The sequence below is a fragment of the Oncorhynchus tshawytscha genome, linkage group LG30, assembly GCF_018296145.1.
Source record: "Oncorhynchus tshawytscha isolate Ot180627B linkage group LG30, Otsh_v2.0, whole genome shotgun sequence".
Lineage (NCBI taxonomy): Eukaryota > Metazoa > Chordata > Actinopteri > Salmoniformes > Salmonidae > Oncorhynchus > Oncorhynchus tshawytscha.
In genome coordinates this window covers 6788264-6804219 of record NC_056458.1, presented here as the reverse complement: position 1 = coordinate 6804219, position 15956 = coordinate 6788264, and the positions used below count along the sequence as shown (strand labels likewise).

Below are 15956 nucleotides of genomic sequence, written 5' to 3'. Positions count from 1 at the left end.
ATTGTGTCTGTATCACTGTGTGGAATGATATCTGTAGAGGAACCATACTATAAACCACAATATTTTAGGAATGTCAATCAATTAAAAAAAAATAATGGAAAGAGCCACATCAATAGAAATTAAAATGTACTTTAAACCACTGTAGACTTAGAGAACATGATTGTTTTAATTTTTATTTAAAAAGTAAAATAAGCAAATATAAAAATGTCTCTGTACAAGATGCTCAGGAGTTAACTTCTCAACATTCACTATATAGTTTGAGTTTCATAAATCATTGATAATTCATTTTGTGGGCCTTGAGGGTGGTGAGGCTTCTTTTCAATCACCTGTCCAACGGATCACAACAAACTGGTCAAACAATTGATAGTCTTTAAACCAAAACAGAGGCTGAGACAGATTACCGCCTGTTCAAACTTCTTTGGGGATGTCATGCTGTTTGAGCCCGACAGCTCATTTGGACTTGTGCTTCTTCATCTGTGCCACCTCCATCTGAAACAAGAACACACACATGAGACCTTGAGGTAACATCAATTGGACAACAGCAAGCAAGCACAGCATAATGATAAGAAATCATTACAACCATTTACATCAACCTGGACTGTAATAAACAGAGCTAGTCTTAAGTCAGGAAAGGTTGGTCATCAAATGTATCTAGAATACAATGCCTACAATGCCTATTGTATTAGGTGCTATCTATAACCTAAAATGGTTCATTGGCTGGCCCCATAGGAGACCCCTTTGAAAAATGACTTTTGGTTCCAGGTAGAACCCTTGGGTTCTATATAGAACTCTTTCCACAGATTTCTACATGGAACCCAGAAAGAGTTATGGCAACGGACAAAGAACCCTATTTTCCCCTAATAGTGTCAGTAAACATCTAATCTCTGTTAGGTATATCTCCAATAGAGTGATATATTCAGTACTTGGATCATATGTAGATGTCTGACAGACACACAGTACCTGTACTGACAAACGAATCCTTTTCTCCTCATCCAACTCATTCATCAGCAGTTGAATCTCTTTGCTATCAGAGAAGAGAAATCCTAAATCAGAGGCACACTTGGAAAACACAATACAAGACATACTGTAGTTACACGCAAAGATAAACAAAGACTTACTTGTGCTGGCTCTTCATCATTTCTACCTCGTCCCTCAGGTCCCGGAGCTCTGTCTGCAGCTGTTCTAGGGTCAGTGGGCCCTGGGCACTTGGCTCCCTCCTGGGCTTGGGGTTAGAGGTGAGGTGAGGGGGCAGGGTCACACGCAGGATAGCAGAGAGAGCCCCAGGGAGGAGGGTGGAGAAGGGGTGGGGAACATTGGCACCAGTGGATGATGAAGAGAGCCTTGTGTGCCTTGGAGGGCGGTGAGGCTTCTTTTCAATCACCTGTCCACCAACGCATCATAACAGCACAAACAATTGATAGTCTTTAAACCAACGCAACAGAGGCTGAATAAGCAACTGTATAGTCCACATCGTCATTGGGCAGCAAGCATAGTAAGGTGAAAATGGACTTACAGGTAAAACAGGGGTGTTTATAGGTGCTGTCTGGGTGCTGATGTGTGATATGACAGAGGAGAGGTCCAGCTCCTCTTGCACCTCTCCCTCCTGTGTAGGGGCCACCTGTACGTCTTCCTGTAAGTCAGGGTTAGACTGAGCAGCCTGAGAGGACAACAGCAAACAGAGAAAGAAACATGAGTATTGAAAGGAGACGAGGACTTCATTTTTAAAATGACATATCCTGTTATGCGTACAGGTGGTTATTGTAATTGTGTCCCTACAGAATATTGAACACTTCAGTCCCTTTATGAATACTTACTAGCACATGTCAAATGTACATGTATGCATGCATGCTTGCTTGGGTTGTCTGCCAGCTTAAAATGTTAAATTTAACTCAAGGACAAAACGGGACACAAACAGATCTGTGAGTAGTTGACAAGCTCCTCAGAGACTCAACAACCCTATCACATGCTGCACTACTCTACAATAATAACCATATCATATATCGGTGTTCAGAAATATACTGACCAATGACAGAATCTGTGACTGAAACCTTTCGTCTTCCACGTGTGCTGCCAATTGATTCAGCGTCTCAGTGACCGAAACGACAGCATCAAAATCTTCAATGTCTTAGGGAGAAAAAACAAACCAAGACAGCATTAGACAGTTTATTTGATTTAAAGGCTCAATTGGAGGTGGGGGTCATTGAAGTAAAATAACAGAGTATCATAAAAACACGGTGTCAGGCATTCTTCAATTCTTGAGCCACTAAATCATTAAAACGAGTTTAAAAAAAAAAAGGAACGTAAGAGAAGATTGGAGAATGGTTGATTGGCTTACCCGCGGTGAGGGCAGAGCTATAGTTGCCCATGGTGACACAGAAGAACGCCAAGGTGATATGTAGAGTAACAGAATGAAAGAGAGAAAAGAGCTCCAGAAGCTAAGAATTTCTATCTAAAAATGACAGAGTGGAGTGAATAAAGTCAGTGGAGTCTGGTATTTCTCCAAGCACACGTGTCAATCAGAACATGCACGCGTTCAAGCCTATTTTGGAAAGCATCACAATGTACACTTGTCAGACACCAAGAGGATAAGTAAATGCATGAATCATTCTTGCTCAATAAAATAAAACGAGGCTGCCAACGGTAAGGGACAACTGTTGTTTCAAATGTAACAATCGTAGATACTGTGCACACTGAAAAATCAAAATGAAGAATCAGTGCAAAACATTAGCAGTAACCGTTTGCTACAGAAAAGAGACACCAATCCATTGACAAGATCATATATCTTAGTAGGTGTTCAAGATTGGATTTATATTGTACATGCTCACCTTGTTCGGCCAGTGTTCCTATCGCAATCCAGCTCCATTGGTGGTAACTCTACACCATTCACCGGTTCCATTGTAACCCAAAAGCACGTTAGTGTGATGAGAGGAGGTATTGCCGGGGCTAAGTTTAGCACAGAATAGTGGAGCACCCAGACATGCTCACTACCAGTAACATTGGGTCCGTCCCTGAGGATGACAGAACTACTGATTGCCGAGCTAAATATTTGGGAGCATTTAAAGGGACAGACTACAGGGCATTTGACACTCACGCAATTATCCAGTATCTTCAGAGTCAGTTCCACAATTTGAGTTTGAATGGGAAAAGTCAAGCAGAATCGTCATTGTAATTTGAATCAAGAATATGAAGCGCTACTAGTTTATCATTACATTTTTGGGGGGAAATTATATTATTCAGAGATTAGAAGATATACATGGAATTCCTGTCTGCCAAAATGTGTGAAACGTTGATTCAAATAATCAAAGCTTGATGAGTTTGAATCAGCTGTGTAGTGCTTTTGACCCTGATCTTTAATAAAAAAAAAAAAAACTTGAACAAAGTCTCTTTCTATGAGTAGTTGTATTAGTATAAAATACATTTTTTGGGGGGGTATACAATATAGCTCAGTATCTGTCTTATTTTATAGTCTTTTTTTGCTCCTTTATCAAGAATGGCAATAATTATGGACCTGACTGTATAAGCTCATTGTGTACTTTTGTCTCCTTTATATATGGTTCTTTCTCACTGTCTTAATCTTACTTTTCTATATTTCTACACCGGTTATTCCCCCAGGGCTTCCTTTAGCTGTCAAGCCTTTGTGACAGTTCTGGAATCCCCTCCTTTTAAGGTGACAGCTGTAACCAATCACAGGAAAGGACATGGCTAGCCTACACTGAAGTGGCAACAGCTCATCTGACTGGTGATCTCCAAGGAATGCAAATGGCACACCCAACAGAACAGTTCTCTCCACCTCTAAGACTAGAGCAAACTTTCTTTCTGACCCCCACCCCCCTTCTTTCATTGTGGATTTTTTGTCTTTCACATCAATGTTTTAAATGGTGCTTTATCTTCTTCAGATTGTTCCCCTAACTATTTTCTATTCAACAGTGTTACAGGAGTAGGGTGAAGCTAATTTGGCAGAGATTAAATGATCTACTCAGCCATAACACAAGCTAAAGTATCATCTCATACAAAACTAAATCATACAAGCCCCATATAATTTTCAGCAAGACTCAATTTACATACAAACCAGCTACACTATTACATCCATAAATGAGAATCAGTCTAGAATTTCCCAGCTATAGTCTGTCCACCGCTTATTCATTTTTTTGTTTTAAACTCCTTTTGCAGTAAAAGGGACAGTGTTGATCAAGCCTGTAGTTCACATGAACCTCAATACTATGAATTGGGTCACTTCAGTTCAAAAGGAATTTTAGTCAATGCGAAATGCTAACTAGATCTCCCCAGTCCCATGGAAGGTACATCCCAAAAAAGGTCCTACGGGGCCTCCTTCGGCACAAGAGAAACCTCCACACAAGGCATGTCCAGCCAATGATTTGAAATACCTTAAAACAAAATGTTCAAATGAGCAGGACATGCAAGGGGTATCAGTAGTTTTTAACAGGTTGAGAATTATAAAAAACACACTTTTGACAGAGCATCATATTAAACAGCCCCTGTGGAATAGTCTTTAAGGCCACTTTACAGCAAAAACAAATCTAAGCACCGGGGAAAAAAGTGATGCTGGAAAATATAAAAAGAAGTCTCCATTACCTCATTTACATGTTATGAGAGCTGTAACACAGTTGTGAAATCACAAAACCATGTCCATAATAACTAGTCAGGAAGAATAGAAACAGATGGCCTATTCTCTATATTTAAAACAGATCTTATGTTATAAATATACACATTTTATGTCTGGTTTTTCTGATGGGCACAGGGACAGTTCCATTTGGGAGCCATCTCCAAGACCACGAGGCAGCCCAAAGCACAAGGCCAGGGCGTGTAACCCCAATCTGTGCAGTCAGTCCCTCTAGTTTGATCACCAGCGGCGGTAATTCGACCCTCTGTTGGGAGGTACACGTTGACGCATCGACGGCATGTTGCGGTATTTTGACAGGATGCTCTGGCTCTTCCTGAACACTGGCCTCTGAGAGAAGGGACGTGGCACAAAGCCTCCCTATAAAAAGGAGGAAGAAATTATTTCAGCCAGACTAGTCAGAAATGCAGTCTTTCAGTGACATACAGCTTAATCCACCTGACACCACCACCTATATTTTCAAAAAGGTCAAGGAGGCCAACAACACGGTCAATGGGCTAAGAGAAGTCACTGACCAAAAGTTATAAGAGCTGTTAAAAAAAAAGAAAAAGAAGCTTCATACCATGAGTGGCTTCCTAAAGGGACCGGGCAGTTCAGAGCCTGGCTTTCTCTGGGGAGGAGGACCTGGTTTATGATTTGGGCTGCTGGGGCGGAAGCTGGGTCTCTGTGGGTCATAAGAGTAAAGCATGAGCATATATGGTGGAATGGAGTTGATCAAGAAATGGAATTGCTCGCTGAGGTTTCCAAAACTATGGGAGGTAACATTCAAGGTATTGGCATCCCTTGACAGCTTACGCTCATTACAGTAAGCATGTTCGCACTCTCAACACTAAAGATATGAACATTCAGTTTTCTAAGAGCCCAGTCAAAACCAGGACGTGCTCCTCACCTGAGTTGATCTTGGATTCCTGAAGGGTCTTTCAGGTGTGTGGTTCTCCTGTGGCATGTCCGTTTGCCTAAAATGTGAAACAAGACAAAGTGAATTATCTGGCTAAAATTATCCTGACTGAAACTAGTTATTGCGGTGTGAAGCCACTGTTACGCATCATACCATGTAACCCATAACCACAAAGACTTTGCACCACAAAATGGTTCCAGTTATATTCCATTCATAACAATATATTCACTTTACATCAACTCTTTTACAATAATCCTCACCAAGTTTCTTATATTTAAATTGGCGGATTACCTTTCTGCATATCTCCAGTCTCTTGGAGAAGGGGAAGGACTGGAGTCATGAATTTTAGAGAAGCGTTCATTCAGCGTAAGTTGTTCATCTGAATTGTAATAGGGCTCTGAAAAGTCAGGTGAGAGTGAGTAAGAGAAGTCGCATTCTCACAATGATTCATGAATTATCTTAATTCGCCAAGAGACGTCACATTCCTGTCGAGGGGCATCAAACAAACTTAGCCAACATGACTAAACAAAATGTCACAGTTCCCTTACCGGTCTTGTTCTTTGGTGGTCTACTTCTATCCCTTGGGGGGCTGTCCTTTGAGCTGGAGATTGTCCCCGGCGCTTGCCACTGGGACACGACGACTAGGTCACGAGCCAACCGTCGGTCTATAGAGGAAGAGCTGGAGAGAGACCAGCCGAGGTAGAGGATGACAAGAGATGAGCATCCTATTCAGTGAAGCCTGAGAGGCAAAGGTTTGGTAGGCAGTCAAGCAGAACATTATTACTAGAAGCCTGCACCCGAAGGGAAGATTCCGTCAGTCTAAGTAATGCCCTGAAAAGTTGAAATGGTGTCGTTCTGTAGAACAAAAAATGTAATACGCTAAAACAGACTAGAACAGATATTGGGTGACATGGAATGACAGGAAGTTACATGGCGGATGAAGGGAGTTAACAGGCAGGCGGCTAAAGATTCATATATAAAATCACTGAGTGGAATAATGGTCATAATAAAAGCTGATCGTCACTCGGGTACTTACAAAGAGCATGTAATGTCCATGGTTTCCTAACGCTGTTTTTCCAATGAACCCTTCACTGTGTGAAAACTGACGTGTGTGAAATGGACAAGTGATGCTGATGGTTTTGATGACCCGGTCTCTTGGGGTCCACATTTTTTAACTTGAAGTGAAGCTCAAAGGCTGTCAATACTCTCCAGTTCAAACGAGCCATTCGTCTATGATCGGTGATCTTCAGTTGATCCTTACTTCTTTTCGTTAAGTTCAGTCTCACTTCCCAAATCCCAGCTCTCCTGCAATCACTGGACATTCAATTTCAAAAGGGTATGTTTTGGTGATCTTGCGCTCCTGTCTGGTACAAGCAGTGTGATCAATTCAAATCGAGATTGTCCGTCTTCGGTCAAAATTCACCAGTACGCTTCAATAAACAAGCAATCTACAGAGCACGGTGTGAAGGAGCTTGCACTTTGTAGGAATGGATTCCATTGTTTACACGTAGACATCCAATTGTACTTGTAATCCCACCATTGCTGTGATGAGATTCAGTGTACTGTACAAAACACTGCACATGTTCTGCATAGATGCAGATTTGATGTATTCTTTCATGCAGAGAAAGTCCACTGTTCACCTGCTTAGCCAGATAAGGTTCCGTGTGATGTTAATGTACCAAGGGGTGGTCCATTATCGCTTCATTTGTTTCTTGTAGGTCTATTGGACATTTAATGAGTAATGATTCTAAAATCACTTTTTAAGTAGTGAGTCAACTGCATGGCTGCATTCTGTCTCTAAGAAATACAAGTAGTATTGTATGCATCCATGTATTACCAGAGCATAAAAGGGGCCAACAGTTCAGGAACAGCAGCACACGTTGACCTCATCTTTGGACCATTGAGTAAATATTGAGTCAACTGCATGGCTGCATTCTGTCTCTAAGAAATACAAGTAGTATTGTATGCATCCATGTATTACCAGAGCATAAAAGGGGCCAACAGTTCAGGAACAGCAGCACACGTTGACCTCATCTTTGGACCATTGAGTAAATATTGATATGAAGATTCCTCAGCGGCAGTGTACTCTCCTCTTGATGCTGTACAGCCTCAGAGCTTCTGCCGCATGTTGTCAGTGTACTATCCCCAAAAGTCCTCTGGGTGGCATCTTCAAGGAAGCTGCTGCATATTCCAATGCCATTTGAATGTTATTCCTCAAACTGACTTCCTGCGAGCCAAATATCCCCTTGTCAACTGGCAGATTGTGTTACCCAAATTAGTAGTACAGCTGTCCGTTTCAGAGTCTCCTCCTACATAGGTCACTGCCCATCCAGGAAAAGAAAAGCATCTCCTTTCCTACGAGTCATGTTGGTGTGCAACTACTGTGGCATTTCAGCGGATTTAAGGGTATGGTTTTGTCCACAGTCCTCTTCACAGATGGACTCTTCTGAACCTCTGTTCTGTCTGGGGGGCTTGCTGCGTGCGTAAGTTTCTTCAACTCTTCCACTTGGTCAGAGAGGGACAGCACCACTAGCTTCAGACCCCAATAGCATCAGAGGAACAGACCTCCCATCAACACGTATGGATATGGCTTTTCTAGCATCTTTCAATCTGACATTAATGAACAGGCTGATATTAATTCAACTTTGAATGTCTGGCACCCAGAAGAAAAAAAGGGGAAAAAAAACACTTGAATTATTCTGTTCACTGCCAGAGGACTTTGGACATTTGATTTCAAAGCGTAACGGATTCAGGACATCGCCGTAATTCCATTTCCTCCAAACATCATCACGCCCCAGCTCCCAGAGTGAGAAGGAAGATACCGTACCTGTGTGTGCTCAAGGCGCGCTGAGAGTCCACATGTTCCTTGTGTGACTCAGAGTTCCTGGAAGACTTGGCAGGTGACTGATGAGTTATGGGCCTCTTCCTCAGCGGCCCAGCCTTTGCTTGGAAACGCTCCTGCCGAAGAGCGAACTTGGATCGTGCATTTGCTCTGGATGCATGCAGACCTTCCTCTTCCTGGTTCTCGATATCTGCTCCTCTGGGTCGAAGTGGAGGTGCTTTAAGCCGCATCACCGATTCCGCTCTAATTTGACGCCCCTTCATCAAGCGACTCTTGTCCACGAGAGACAAGGGACGGCCGCCAAATCCCCTAGAGAAGGTTTGTGGGATCTCTCTCCGAGGGCACTTTGGATGACCATGCTCCAGACCAAGGCCTGGTCCGCACTCCTGGAAATTCCGCTTGCGAGGTTGTCCACTTGGTCTTCCCTGCGGGCTGTTCTGGTAGAAAGAAGATGAAACGCCTTTCCATGCGGGGGATCTGTGGGGAGGGTGGTGAGAGCTGCCTTCCTGTGCCCACTCAGCGCTGCGGCGTCCGCTGCCCTCCCTCTCCCTTCCCACCACTCCATGCTGTTGCCTGGGATCTCGCTCAGCAGACCACCTGCACATCCATCACAAACAATACAACAAATGATTACATTGGAAGATCCATTATCGGGGGACGCAGGAAAAGGAGGTTTAGCGTTTCTTTATGGTGCCCCTTCACCTTAATGCCATGATACAGGTAGGCGTAAAACCTTCAGTGAGCATAAACAAAAACTCTTTCCAATGGCAGGCGACCAGCGCATTAACACCAGATCACCGCATTTTACAGTTTATTAGCATTGTAACACTGAACGATAATTTTGACCTCTGTGGTGTAGAGGACTATGTGAGTTTACACATTCTTTCCATTTATTTTACCCAGCCCATACTGCCTCTTCACTCATGTACCTCTCTGGATATGGGCCTCTGCCATGAAACTCCTGTGGCTTTTTCTGGGTGGTGCCAGAAGGTCCACGTTCACTATTGTGTGGGTGGGGAAAGGGCCCTGGCCCATTCCAGCGCTTCCCCCCGCGACCTGGGCGCTCAAACAACCTCTTCCCGGGGCTATGGTGTGGCCGGGCACCCCAGCTCCTATCCTCTTCATGGGAAGGACCTGGGTGCTTGTAGGGGCCCATGAAGGAACCGTGGGGGGATGGTGAGGGTGGCAGCCTCCTGTCAGGGCGTTGGCTATGGTAATGGTGTGGTGAGGGGGATCTGTGACCTGGGTGTTGTCCATGGATAGGTGCTCCCCTCTGGCCCTGGTGCCATTGTGCAGGACTGTGTGGGGAGGACCTATGCTGGGCTTGGGGAGGACAGTTTGGCCTGGATGGGGGTGCCCTCCTGTGGCCATGATGGGGGTCCGATTGAGAGGGGCATGTGTTGAAGGAATCCTGGTTTTGGGACCTCCACTGATTGAATTGTCGCTCCCGCCGTTCTCCCATCAGTGTGGGACTTTTGGCAAAGTGAGCGTGTCCTCTGCCTCTGGAATTTCTCCAGCTTGGAGGGGCCTTTCCTGGGTGGCCCTGGAATCCTCTCTGACTCCCGAGATGAGGGCTGTAATGCTCTTCGTGTGGCGTGTTGTTGTAGCCACCCGAGTAGGACCTGTTGAATAACAAAACAGTCTTAAGAATCCATCCACACAATTCATATTCTTTTATCATTAACCATGTCTACACTTAAAATAGTGTTACTTAACCTTCTCATACATGACTTCCAAATATCTAACGGTCGCCCCAGCGTGAGTTGTTTTGTGCACGTGATGTCAGAATGCACTCACTGTTCCAAAATGTGATTATTACGCAACAGGACAGTTAACACGCGCTGCCTGCAAGTTATCTATAGGCTATTATTTTCAAACGAGTTGTATTTTTTAAGTTTGAATTGAGGCGTGTTCCCGCCTCATTGATTCACATAGGAGTAGCCTATTTCAGGGCTGCGGACAATTTACGTTTGAGGATTGATCGCGCCGGACAAACTTCTCTCGTCGAGGAGAGCCCACGCACTTCAATATGTTTGCGCCGATCAAGTAACGTGAACTCACGTAAACTCGTACATCGCCTTGGTCTGTACAATTGCCCTTATTTTAGCGCCCCCAAAACGTAATACTTCCAGATTAACTGTAATGTCAATACCATTGTAAAGCACAATTTTGCCCCTTTCCAACAGAATCAATTACATGACCTAAACACTGCCTGTTTCTGCATAATTCAAGCAGGCTATGAGCCCCGTCGGGTCTTTTTAAAAATGGCGGGTGGGGAAGCGAAATGCGACATGCGTGATAGTGAGACGGAGAGATTTTGTGTGGGAAAATTGCTTTTTCCCCCACTCGATCTGTCCAACTTATCACCTCTAAAATATAAATAAAACACTATAAAAAGTTTATAGAATGTGACATGCCATACCTATTTGAAGGTTTGTGTCGAATTTGAGTCGGGTTTTTAGGGCGGTGCTAAAGTGATCTTAGAAGTAAACAGCAGCTTTGAGAATGATGATCGCTTGCAGTGATGACGCAAGAAATGACTAGGCATCTCCCTTACCCCCGTCACTGTCCATTTCTTGTTTTTAAAGTATGAGGGAAATGCTACACCTGGTGGAGAGAGAGATTGTAAGACAGAATTAGTTGCTTTATGTGTGCTGTACGTTACGACATGACACGTCCCGATGTAACGGAGGGTCCATTTTTTTAACTTTTCTCCAATACTATAGAGCCATTAGCATGTCGATCAACGCTTGAATAGAAAACTAGTTCACACCCCCGATTTTGAAGTCAACACAGTTGCTACAGTCCCATTAGTTTTCTTTGTAGCCTCGTTTGAATGTTGCGGTTGCCCACATTTGTACGGAATGGGGTGAGTTTACGTTATGGAGATACTTGCACAAAATTGAACATTTTCTGGCTGATGCTCACATTGCATTGTTTTCCATACAAAGAAAAACTTTGGACATCAGCAAGTTCCTTATTTCCTGTATATTGTGTTGTCGTTTCTACTGTAAGTGCATACATTGTGCACCAAACATGCATAGTGTATTTACAGTTTTATTCAAGATTTCAAGTACTGGTGAAAACCTGAGAAAAATCCATCCAGGAAGTGGCATTTTTTAAATGTTTGTAGTTTTCTATTGAATGCCATTACAGTATCCATTGACTTGGGACTCAAATTGCACTTCCTATGGCTTCCACTAGATGTCAAGTCTTTAGATTTGTGTCAGGCTTGTATTCTGAAAAATGAGGGAGTATGACCTCTCTGAATGAGTGGACACTATAGTGTCCCAGAGCTTTTTCATGCGCCCGACCGAGAGCGCACCTTTCTTGTTTAGCTTTTATATTGACGAAGATATTGTCCGGCTGAAATATTGATTATTATGACTAAAAACAACCTAAGGATTGATTATAAACATCGTTTGACATGTTTCTACGAACTTTACGGGTACTATTTGGATTCTTTGGCTGCCTGTTGTGACTGCATTTGAGCCTGTGGATTACTGAACAAAACTGAGGTTTTTGGATATAAACATGGACTTTATCGAACAAAACGAACATTTATTGAGTAAATGGGAGTCTTGTGAGTGCAACCATATGAAGATCATCAAAGGTAAGTGATTCATTTTATCACTATTTCTGACTTGTGTAACTCCTCTACTTGGCTGGTTACTGTTTGAAATGATTTGTCTGCTGGGCGCTGTTCTCAAATAATTGCATGGTATGCTTTCGCTGTAAAGCCTTTTTGAAATCTGACACCGTGGTTGGATTAACAAGAAGTTAATCTTTAAACCCATGTATAACACTTGTAGGTTTTATGAATTTTTATAATGAGCATTTCTGTTTTTGAATTTGGCGCTCTGCAATTTCAGTGGATGTTGGCCAGGTGGGACACTAGCATCCCACGTACCCTAGTGAGGTTAACCGACTTGCCTAGTTAAATACAGGTACAATAAAAATAAAATAAAAAGTTTGTCAGCCGATAGCTATAAAAATTTGACCGCTTGTGTTACGTCAATCTTTCCTCAGTTAGCACTAGGACAAATGCAGCCTACATTTTCTGGTTTGGATGATTGTGTTATGCTGCAGCTACTTCTGTGAATGTCTGAACATTGCATCCAAAAATAAACTGGTCACGTTCTGGACATAACTTTGTAGGGACTGTGTTTGTGAAAAATGTCTATGAAAAAACAGTGTGGCCAGCTCAAATGCCGATTGATGCGTCAATCGAAACTGGACGTTCTAAATAAGTGTTCTAACCCTAACGGTTTGAGCGTAAACTGCAGGGACCAATGTAGAATGATCACACCCGTTTGTTGTTGTTGTTACGTAACCTTGTTTGTTGCAATAACTAATATTCTGCGAATACCTGGGCTTGAACCGAGGAGGTCCGGAGTGATGTCTGACCATCTTTGGCATATATGGAATAATCTGTAGAAAAGAAACATACTTGCATTGACAGAAGTGACAGCGAGTTTTAAACAATAAAGCCTAGCAAGCGGACTTGGTGAAACTACAGGTAGCTAACGTTAACCAATGTACAGATTTAGTTACTACAAACACAGTTTTTAACCCCAGAGACGTAACATGGCAAGACTTCCAGGAACCCTTGCGAAGAAGACCAGGGTTTGATTTTGACGGCATGCACATGCGCAGTTCGGCGTGAGACGACCTTTAGACCAAATTGCGTTTTCTGCGCTTAGCCAGCCAACGTCGCCACGACACCTACAAGCGTGATCGGAGACTTTTATTGGAGAAGCAGTTTCTGCCTATCTTCATACTTTACTACGAACTACACCATCGAAGAAATAAGTAGCTCGCTAAATTAACAAGCTAAAGCACATCGACATATGCAGCAGCCATTTTAAAAAGGCAAACATGTTAGGAAGTAGTTGCTTGTTAGGTACATGGGTTTGTCAGAACAATGCGACTAACTTAGTTGTAACAGTGACTATAAAAAGTAACTAGTTGCTAACAGTGCAGCCTAACTGTGGGGAAATGTGGGATAACGTTGACTAAACGCAGCGTGCCAAACAACCTCGACTAGCTAGCTAAAAGGTTGTTCGCTTGTTAGCATTGGCACGGGTTACCTATAAATATTTTAAACGATATAACTAGACAAGTCTCGCCAACCGCAAGTCGATCGCGCTTGTTAGCAAACATTAGTTAGCATCTAGCTAAATAACCAACATGGTGCAGTTGAAATCATTTGGTTATTTGTACACTAAACTGGCTAGTCTAACGTAACGCGTTAAGCTCCCCAAATCTGTGCTGATGTTAGCTATGCCGCTTAGAAAGGTGAACTATTCTTGGATACATCCACATACGACGAGTTGTTTTTAAATGGGACATTACAAATTATCAAATTAATAACAGCAATAACTTACCTTTCAGTTTGTGTTGAAAGAGCGTTAATTTCAATCGCCTTCGTTCTGCAGTCCGGTACAGGGAGGGCTAAGATTTTCTAAACCAAAGATAGACCAACTAAAGTAAATATAGACCACAGCCTTTCGTTTCAAAGGGAACAAATGACCCAAAGTGGGCAGAACAAGCATCTAGCGTCATTGGCATATTTCCGTTAAGGAACGCCTACTTTGTGAATTGCGCGTGTGCAATACCTCCAAACAACGCGATTTTTAAACAACTTTTGCAAAGGGTCAAATCTACAAACCGTAGTCCACTCTGTTCATAATATACTAGTTTTGGGAACATAAAACTGTATTGAGATCAAATGTTTCAGCAATGAGAGCATTTACAGAATCTATTTCCATCTTCTCGTACTGCCCGCCTGTGGGGCTTCCTCTCACTACCATATTTGGTAGTGAGTGGAAACGCCTAGCGGATGCTTCACATTTTAACATCCAGTGAAATATCTGTCTCATTGTTCTATCTATGGGGAGGGTGTGCTGCTGCAAACACTTAAACTGTCGCTCGGAGCCGTCTTCTTCTATGGTATTATGGCGGTCCCGTGCCACCACCTTCTTCTCCTTTTTGGGATTTAGTTGGGGGATCGCGTCCAACTTTTAGGTGCATACACCACCACCTACTGTACTGGTGTGTGAGGCCATTCACATTATATTATTAGATACAACAATACAAAATTGGAGTTAAGGAAAATTACCCTACCACCTATTAGCCCTCTCTAAAAACTCACCACCCATTCCACTACCACTCAACACCACCTGCAGCTGTTCTACTTCTCTGGCGCTGCCACTACAACCTCTATTTTCTGTGACTTTCGATTAATTTCTGCAATACAATTAACAACCATGGCTATACATGCTAAAAAGCACACCTTACTGAAGCACATATTCTTCCCATCACTCTCTTGCTGGTTACAAGGATCCCTCACCTCGTACTCATCTTCCTCTACCACTCTCATTGTAGGAAACTGGGCTAAACCGACATCATACATCATACATCATAAGAGAAAAGTACACACACACACACAAAAATAACATCCCATTCCTTCAGTCACATTCCAATTCAAGTCACATCCCTACAAGGCTCAGGAGCCTGTGTGTGCTTGTATTTCCTTTGACAGGAATTTTTGCAATCCCTCAGCTGTAGCCCAAGATGTACTCTTAAAGAGCCTGCCAATACTCATTAAGGTCCAAGGATCCAATATACAGTGCATTCGGAAAGTATTCAGACCCCTTGACATTTTACACTTTCTTACGTTACAGCCTTATTCTAAAATTGATACAATTATTTATTTAAATTGTAATTATTATATATTTTTTTACAGACTAGTTAAACAAGTGTGAAAATTGACAAATTATCCAATAGATTATGATAATTTTCTGGTAAGATGTAAGAAGTGGATGTGGCTTCCCAAGTGGTGCAGCAGTCTAAGGAACCGCATTACCGTGCTTGAGGCATCACTACAGACCTGGGTTCGATCCCAGGCTGTGTCACAGTTGACCCATAAGGTGGCGCACAATTGGTTCAGCGTCGTCCGGGTTAGGGGAGGGTTTGACCAGCCGAGATTTCCTTGTCCCATCTCACTCTAGCGACTCCTTGTGGTGGGCCGGGTGCCTGCATGCTGACGTCAGATGCCAGCTGGACGGTGTTTCCTTTGAGACATTTGTGTGGCTGGCTTCTGGATTAAGTGAGCAGTGTGTCAAGAAGCAGGGCAGCTTGGTTGGGTCGTGTTTCGGAGGATGCATGGCTCTCGACTTTCGTCTCTCCTGAGTCTGTTGCATCGATGCGACAAGATTGGAACTACCAATTGGGGAGAAAAAGGGGCTAAAAAAAGAATGAATTTGGGTTTGGCTCATCATCATGAAGAGGAATAACTGTTTATTAGTCAGAAATAGCTGCAATGTCATGCTGGAGAGTGGTAACATTCAAATAAATCCCAACCCTTAAACGAAACGTAGTCTGAAAATAATTTGTATGTCATATCATAGGAAAAGACACCGCATTCACATGGATTTGCATGAAGTGGCCAGTTCAGATTTGTCACTTAAAGCCTAAATACATCATACTTTGACTAAAACAATGACTTATTGACTTAAATCGTTATGCAACATTATGGGTAAGCTCTGACCATCGTCTTTCAGCTCGAAAGAGTG

General features: G+C 42.9%; 2 protein-coding genes across 6 annotated transcripts; both read right to left on the bottom strand.

Annotated features, from left to right (window-relative positions):
• Positions 1 to 159: 159 nt before the first annotated feature.
• Positions 160 to 4268, bottom strand: si:dkey-71d15.2 (SH3 domain-containing kinase-binding protein 1). Of its 3 annotated transcripts, none has more exons than XM_024394654.2 (7): positions 2826 to 4268; positions 2336 to 2352; positions 2024 to 2124; positions 1514 to 1648; positions 1119 to 1381; positions 961 to 1024; positions 160 to 489 (listed from the first exon to the last, which is right to left on the bottom strand). In XM_024394654.2, the coding sequence occupies exons 1-7, from the start codon at positions 2894 to 2896 to the stop codon at positions 451 to 453; spliced, it is 690 nt and encodes a 229-aa protein (XP_024250422.1). In that variant the 5' UTR covers positions 2897 to 4268; the 3' UTR covers positions 160 to 450. The 3 variants fall into 3 exon arrangements, with proteins under 3 accessions (XP_024250422.1, XP_024250420.1, XP_024250423.1); XM_024394652.2 differs by having other exon boundaries at positions 1514 to 1657; positions 2826 to 3361; XM_024394655.2 differs by having other exon boundaries at positions 1514 to 1657; positions 2336 to 2449; positions 2826 to 3359.
• A 148-nt stretch (positions 4269 to 4416) lies between these two features.
• LOC112228898 (serine/arginine repetitive matrix protein 1) lies at positions 4417 to 13919 on the bottom strand. Of its 3 annotated transcripts, XM_024394646.2 has the most exons (10): positions 13767 to 13918; positions 12749 to 12810; positions 10802 to 10986; positions 9309 to 10001; positions 8365 to 8976; positions 6086 to 6216; positions 5829 to 5934; positions 5529 to 5595; positions 5202 to 5303; positions 4417 to 4999 (listed from the first exon to the last, which is right to left on the bottom strand). In XM_024394646.2, exons 4-10 carry the CDS (start codon positions 9839 to 9841, stop codon positions 4862 to 4864), a joined length of 1689 nt encoding a protein of 562 aa, XP_024250414.1. In that variant the 5' UTR covers positions 9842 to 10001; positions 10802 to 10986; positions 12749 to 12810; positions 13767 to 13918; the 3' UTR covers positions 4417 to 4861. The 3 variants fall into 3 exon arrangements, with proteins under 3 accessions (XP_024250414.1, XP_024250413.1, XP_024250415.1); XM_024394645.2 differs by lacking the exon at positions 10802 to 10986 and having other exon boundaries at positions 13767 to 13919; XM_024394647.2 differs by lacking the exons at positions 10802 to 10986; positions 12749 to 12810 and having other exon boundaries at positions 13767 to 13917.
• Positions 13920 to 15956: the final 2037 nt, after the last annotated feature.

Excerpts from the sequence above, each read along its gene's own strand:
- LOC112228898 (XM_024394645.2), bottom strand. The coding sequence starts at position 12,798 with ATGCCAAAGATGGTCAGACATCACTCCGGACCTCCTCGGTTCAAGCCC. Across the intron at positions 6,217-8,364 it reads CGCGCCTTGAGCACACACAG|CTCTTCCTCTATAGACCGAC; the intron begins GTACGGTATCTT and ends GTCTCTCTCCAG. Across the intron at positions 5,596-5,828 it reads GACTGGAGATATGCAGAAAG|GCAAACGGACATGCCACAGG; the intron begins GTAATCCGCCAA and ends TTCACATTTTAG.
- si:dkey-71d15.2 (XM_024394652.2), bottom strand. The coding sequence starts at position 2,896 with ATGGAACCGGTGAATGGTGTAGAGTTACCACCAATGGAGCTGGATTGC. Across the intron at positions 1,658-2,023 it reads AGTCACAGATTCTGTCATTG|GCTGCTCAGTCTAACCCTGA; the intron begins GTCAGTATATTT and ends TTGTCCTCTCAG. Across the intron at positions 1,025-1,118 it reads ATGATGAAGAGCCAGCACAA|CAAAGAGATTCAACTGCTGA; the intron begins GTAAGTCTTTGT and ends CTTCTCTGATAG.